This window comes from Coffea arabica, chromosome 1c (genome assembly GCF_036785885.1).
Source record: "Coffea arabica cultivar ET-39 chromosome 1c, Coffea Arabica ET-39 HiFi, whole genome shotgun sequence".
NCBI classification, from domain to species: domain Eukaryota; kingdom Viridiplantae; phylum Streptophyta; class Magnoliopsida; order Gentianales; family Rubiaceae; genus Coffea; species Coffea arabica.
In genome coordinates this window covers 40,012,413-40,019,638 of record NC_092310.1, presented here as the reverse complement: position 1 = coordinate 40,019,638, position 7,226 = coordinate 40,012,413, and the positions used below count along the sequence as shown (strand labels likewise).

The window sequence follows — 7,226 nt, the reverse complement described above, 5'->3', positions numbered from 1 at the left end:
ACCCTCCATTTACATTTGAAGTTCACCTGTACTGAACGACTTTAAAAACATAATATGCTTAAACAATAAATACAAACATGAAAATTCCTAAAAATCAAGAGATAGCCATCTTTCGATTTGTATTCATCGTCGTATATCATGTATTAGTCATATGCCCCTTAAAGTACGATTTTGCTTGCCAGCCTTCTTCTCAATAGGGGACAGAAAAAAAAAGCCAGACTACGTTTAACGAGAGAGAGAGAGAGAGAGAGAGACAGACAGACAGAGAGAACAATAAAATCAAGAAGGAAAACTTGAATAATCCACCTCAATTTCGGAATGCAACTACCTTTTCCTTCTTTAGTTTCAGCATACCAGTCCAATGTAAGTGTGTGACGATATACTACATTAATATGAAAACCACGCAACCTAATAGAGTAAACATTGTATCCAACATGAAAACAAAAAGATAAAATGAGTAGAGAAACTAACTGGACATAAATGAGTGAACAGTCGATCAAACTAATTATGCTAAAATTGAAACCCCTTTTCAATTTAATTATATATATCTACCAGCCTACTTCTTTGCAGTGTCAGCAAAATTGATCACCTCAAGAATCACTTCCCAAATAGCAGGGGAAAACAAAGGAAAATGGAAGGCACCAGACAATCATCTTGCTCCATATCAAAGACGAACGAAAGACTTATTCTTCTAACTCTTGAGCCTTCTGAACTCCTATCCAACGGGCATAATCAACCCACCTATAAAAACAATTTATGGGTTTAAGGAGATCAAACTAACAATTGACAAAGCAAAAACCCGGAACATGAGGAAAAAGGTGATTAATCTTACAGTAGTGAACCCAAAAAGGTGTTCCCTGTCCGGACGGCGAAGCAGATTGCACTCAGAAATAACTTGTGCTGGTGCAGTAAGGGCTCTAAAATTCGTTGTTCAATGACACCAGCCAATATTTGATATCTGTTGAAAGAGGACAAAAGTTCTTAGTCATACAGGGCAAAATTGCATCTTCTATTTGCTAATTCTGAAAGGCACTAACATAGGAGATGCAATCATTGAAAATCTTGTAGTCTATATTTTCTTTTAACATATTCCTTTGAGGTGATCAATACAAATTTGTTTCTTGCACTTCCATCCAAGACCACTAAAATTACATTGCTGAACTCCCCAAAGGAAAGACAAAGACAGGTGCCTCAAAGGAAACATGCTGATCAAAGTCAACATTTCCTATCCATTAAGTTCTAAGTCAATGCTATGTGCCAAAAGGTGCCTCCAAAATGAAGTTTACTTTTCCAACTTTGTGAACCAACATATGCAGATTCCACAATGTGTTAAAAATGTAAAACCATGAACTAGATTAGAAATGCAACAGGGATGTGCAAGGAATTAAAAGCCACTAACATTAGAAGGTACATAAATCCTATGAAAAATTCAAGATTAGAGAATGCAAAGGAGTAAGCTCCCACAATGGATTTTCAAGTACCGGCAGCAAATCTGTGACATCATGTATACAACCATACAAGCATATGTACATGACCGACACATTACGTTGACCTGCGCTATTTTGAAAAAGCCACTGAACCACCATGCCTCATTTCAAAAGGCCTTAGGCTCTCTCTTCAAATATGACGCACGATACAATCACAAAGTACAGTGGAAGGAAAAATTAGTTTCCAAGGCTTACTTTCTTGTTTAGAGCGCCTTAGTTTATTGTTCTTTAGGCTAAGTTTTCACGAGTTCATCTTCAGAACTCTAGAGTACTGTCCATCAGTTATTGTAGGATTTCTTTTCCAGTCAGTAAGGATTATGGTACAATTCAGTTCACTTTATTGTTTAATTTCTTGGATGCAAAGAGTTTCCTGCAACAAGATACTACTCCCATGATTGATTATTGCTGGTATGTGATTTACTCAAATTGCTGCCTATCAATTTTTTCCAATAAAACTTCAGGGTTTTGTAACCTAATCCACGTTTTGTATCCTAAAAGCCAAAGCTTTACTAATGAGTAAAATGAACAATTTGCCTTTTGTGCTTCTGCCTGCAAGATAGAACCAAACTAAAAAACGGGAAACAGCTTGTTAATGGAACATAATTTACATACCGAAGATTGCTAGAAACTGACATATAGACACCATAGCCCACACTGGTAGATAATACTGGTACATTCTCAGTCTCATCCACAGAGGATACAGCCTTCTTTGCATTTATCAAGGCATTGGTAATAACTGTACCAACCTGAAGAGCATGAAGCACGTTATTTGCCCTGGAATCTAAAATTCAGAACATAATTGCCCCAATATCTAATTGGTCCAGCTAAAAGATAATCAGTAAACTAGATACAGAATAGTTACATACATAAATACATACATACATCCATATATATATATATATATAGAGAGAGAGAGAGAGAAGAAATAGTACAGATGATCCTCATTCATCATTGGTAGAAACTTTTTGATAAGCAACCAGACAATTACAAGTTGAATATCAAGTTCACTTATAAGCTAAATGTGAGACTGGCATAATTCAATCAAGCACGTCAAACAAAGATAGAAAGATAGAAGTACAAACCTCCTCCTCCCCACCACCCCCCCCCCCCAAAAAAAAAAAAAAAAAAAAAAGATATGTATCGCAATGCTGAGTAGTCCAGGGTAAAGAACATGATGAAATAGGGAAGGGTAACTAAAAAATATGGAACTTGACTGTCAATTTAGTCTTCCAAGCATTCACCAAAGTGCAACTCTAGACCTGCAAAAATTTTAGCAACCCTAAGACATCTTTTAATCCCCCCCCCTCCACCACAAAGGCACTTAAGCAGCTACCATACAGAATGATACTGAGGTCAGAAAATGAGGGAGCATGTCATTACAAGATTTCTAGCAAGCTTGTACCTGAATGCATGTATTGGAAAGATATAACCAACAGAATCAAAAAGTTGGCCATTTTTGTTTAATTTTGCACAAAGATTTGATCTAATGTCTCTTAATTTCTCATTCAATCAGAATTTACATCACTCAAATGTCTCTTAATGTCTCTTAAGTATGATATGCTGTTCTGGAACAAACACAACTTGCTGAATGAAGAAGCCCAAAATTGAAGATACACATCTCTCAGCGATGAGTTCGTTTTTAAGTCCTTTGCATGTAATCTACTACATCAATAAGATGAGGCAAAAGGCCGTTATCAGGACTGGTCCTTATTGGAGATATAATACATTTCTAGGATTCATCAGCGCCTGGGTTGTTTCGCATATTATTAACCTTAGCAATTCAACTACACTTCAAGAAAGACACTGCTTCAAGTCCCAGAGGTAAAGAGTGAGTTGCTAGATCATCATAATAGTAATCTCATGGAGTATACACTTTATGAACTTGGCAAGTTTTCCATGCCTAACCATAATATCTAGTAGAAATTCAAAAATTGCATAGCTATCAAGATGAAGAACATCCAACTAGGTTGAGTTGTTAAACATCAAAGCAGTTGCATGCTGAATAGAACAAAAAAGAAACATATGTAACTCCAAGGACAATCATCTGACTAAATCTCCCACCATACAGTACTATGATCAATGCCAATAAATTGTAATGTGGAACTTTTTGGTAAAGGACAAAAAGCAAGTTAAAGAAAAACCACTAATTGAAAGGAGCAGAACAGAATAATACCAGAGATGATGTGGTGCCAACTGCAAATAGTTTTGCCCCGTTGCGCTGAAAAAGAGATTTGCGCAGCATTAGGCCAAATGTGAAGCTTTTATTATGATAGATATAGCTCAAGGATGCAGAAATGTCTCATACCACTATTGCACCAAATCTCTGTAGCAAGGAAAATGATGTTCCACCCAGAGCTATCTGCACACAATGTTGAACAACTGATACCACCACCTGTTTATCTATTTTACAGCTGAAGTTTATTTTAAAGTGTGAAACTAGTTAATTTTGACCTGAAATGCATTATCTGGGCAGCCATAAAAGAATTTAGCTATACGGCCTGCATTAGCACTAATTGGTGCTCGAAGAGAAACAGTCGGAGCAGGAAGGTAGACGAGCATGAAATCTGCAATTACTGCCATCACCTAGGAGAAATACAAATTTTAAAATGTTTCAAGATCACATTTGTACATGTATTACAAGAAGGCAGCAAATACTTAGTACTGCAACCACAGTACTACAAAGTGTAGAAAAGTTAACCAAAATTTTCTGAAGGATCAGTTCATCAATCTGGATTGCATCAACATCTCAGATGAAACCAAGAATGTGTAGTACCAGATATCATTATTTGTTAACTTGGATAATTGTGTTTCTCCATTACAACCAAGAATTACAATGTTGCTTATGGTGACAAGCTTATAAATCTGATCTAAGCAGGGATCAACTGATAAGGCCAATTGTTTTGAGAAATAACTTAACTCTTAGTTCCGAAGTTTGAATCAGAAAACTCTTCAAGCTACAGCTGACTCAAAGTCAGAAGATTTAAAAAAACAGCATATAGTAAAGTCAAATGTGGAAAGATTGCCTCACTTCGGATTGTTTTCTGCAACCCGGGAACATGAAGTTGAAATCCATACGTAAACCAGCAAACTAGTCACTCTCAAAGCAAAAGGACAAGGTTGCAGAAAATGCAGTTGAAGATAATCAGAGAACAGTTACATACCACATCTGCAAAGACAATTTCCAGCTCCTTAAAGAAGTTCTCCCTGCGTCGCTCATATTCAGCAGCAGTCTGGAGAAAAAAATCATGTTTGGGAAGGCTACGTCAATAATAACAACATTCTGGAACCATAATAGGAGTGGAAGGGGAAACATCAGTTTATTTGACAGGCAATAGAACCTAATGTTACATCTCTTGCTTCTTTGAGCTTTAGAAGATGTGGGCGGGTTCTGGCATAATCATTAACTACACCTTCTTCTTAGCATATGTAAGAGACTAAGATGTCCCCAACGTAACAAAGGAACTTTCAGATGATAATGAAAAGCTTCACTATCAAATCCTGAAGTCTAAAGATGAAAGATGTGCAATGCATCTCACATTATTGAAACTTAATTCCTGCTAGAGTTTACTTGCATTAATTACTTACATTCCAAATACAGTTTTTTACTTGTAATAAGTTCTTCTTAACATATGTACGTTATCGAAACAAAAGGACTTGTTAGATGATAATGAACAATTCTACTACTAAAATCCAAGTCTAAAGATAAAGCTGTAAAAATGATACTATCTCACATAACAACCCCCTTTGCTTCACATATAATAAAATATTCAATTTCAATATTCATAAGCATCATTTTATCCAAAATCTTTAGGTCCTGATAACATTATTACACAATTCTAATGCAGGACTTGCTCTTTCTCATAATCCCATGGCATGTGGCACACTTTTCAAAGTATCTCTGAACAACGATATCGCCATTCATTCTGAATTACCATTCAACATTTCGAACCTGATTGTACAAACATGTCCTTGTGTTCATAAAAGGAATGGTTTCTTTTCAAAGTATCTATGAACAACGATATCGCCAATCATTCTGAATTGCCATTCAACATTTCGAACCTGATTGTACAAACATGTCCTTGTGTTCATAAAAGGAATGGTTTATACTACATTGCTTAAGGATAGACTCCTCAAGGGTCTGTCTATTTAGTTGTTTCAATTAAAATGACATTCTAGATTACTTTGAATGCAAACCGCTCACATGTATTATTTTCCATTAACTACACCATTTCTTAATGAAAAATTAGACCATCAAAGAGGATAAACACCCAAGCATTTCCATTCCCTTTTTCCCCCTTCATTTATGTCCAATCTCAAAACGAGCCCTTGGACAGCGTAGAACCAAAGGTAAATTATAAATCTTGTAACTGTGTAACATGTAAACAATAAGAACCCCAAATGTTATAAGCTGGTAGTGGAGATTAGCAACCCTTAAAAACTCACAGTTTTTATCATCAAAGCAAGAAGAAGCTCTTCACCTTTCAGCATAGGATACTAAAAAGTTGACTTACCCCCCAACATGCACATCATTAAAATTACATTCAGCAAAAGACCCAGAAAAAGAAAAAGAAAAAGATTCATACTTGGCTAAGACATCAAAGCAGACATTTTTCAATTCAAACTCAAAAAGTTCAAAACCTAAGCAGGGCAAAAGAAAAAAAAATCATAACGACAAAAAAGTTTCCATCTTGGGAATCTTATTAAATATTCATCGTGCAAAAAAAAAAAAAAAAAAACCAACAAGGCATCAGCTGTTGTCCGGCTAAAACGCGGTACAACAAGCAATGCACGAAATACACACCTTCGCATAATTAACAGACAAACAATCATCTATCCATCAAAAAGTACAGCATACAAAGCACCAAGTACCACTTTTAAAACCTCATATATCGACTCGAAATAAAATTAATTAAAGAAAAAAACCAAGAACAGAAAATACTGAATTATTATACCTTAGTGAACATGCCAACGCCGCATTCCATGATAACCTTAGCTAAGAAGAGATCATCCGCCAGGAGCCGCTCCTTAAATCCTCCGAATTTCATCAACCAAGCGAAGAGAGGAACTTTTTCCAGCTCAAAATATTTCAAAATGATGGATCCAGGTATCCTCCCGTCTTCAATGGCCGCCTTCAAATCCTTCGGCAAGCTCTCTATCGACCTCCCCGCCTCCACCAGCACCATCATGGCCTCCTTTTTATTATTATTACTATTCTCCCCACCACCGCCGCCGCCGTTACTGTGATCTCCTCCGCCGCCTCCGCCGCCGGAGCTATTATTGTTATTGTTGTCGTTATTACCGTAGCTGTGATCTAAGATTTCCGGCGCCGAATCGACGCTGTGGGTGGTGTTATAGTTTGGGGTAGAACACGTGAGCAAAAAATGGCCCCCGCGGCGGGGGGCTGCAGCGCCCGAGGAGGTGATGCTGGTGGTAAGTCGGTGTTGGTGGTGGCAGTGGACAAATAAGGCAGAGGTGGAGAGGCGGCGCGAGGGTGAATGCAGCGAATAAGTGAGAGAGAAAGAAGAAGATGGTGGAATGACGTTGGCGGCGGCGATCGACATTGTTGTTGTAGATCGCGCTTTCTTTCTTTCTTTCTCTCTCACTTAATCCCTGATGCAATTTTCTTGTGTATGGAAGGCGTGAACTTTGAGGGAGGAGAAAAAGGGGCGAGAAGAAGGGGAATGGGGGAGGAGAAGTGTGAGGTGAAGGGGTGAGAAAGGGCGGAAGACTTTTGCTGGT

The 7,226-nt window shown here is 37.5% G+C and overlaps 1 protein-coding gene across 1 annotated transcript; it reads right to left on the bottom strand.

The window, feature by feature from the left end:
* Positions 1–311: 311 nt before the first annotated feature.
* Positions 312–7,226, bottom strand: LOC113739495 (protein RETICULATA-RELATED 4, chloroplastic-like). The gene is made up of 8 exons (XM_027266720.2): positions 6,440–7,226; positions 4,649–4,717; positions 3,939–4,070; positions 3,793–3,846; positions 3,661–3,705; positions 2,100–2,233; positions 833–958; positions 312–741 (listed from the first exon to the last, which is right to left on the bottom strand). The coding sequence occupies exons 1-8, from the start codon at positions 7,046–7,048 to the stop codon at positions 684–686; spliced, it is 1,227 nt and encodes a 408-aa protein (XP_027122521.2). The 5' UTR covers positions 7,049–7,226; the 3' UTR covers positions 312–683.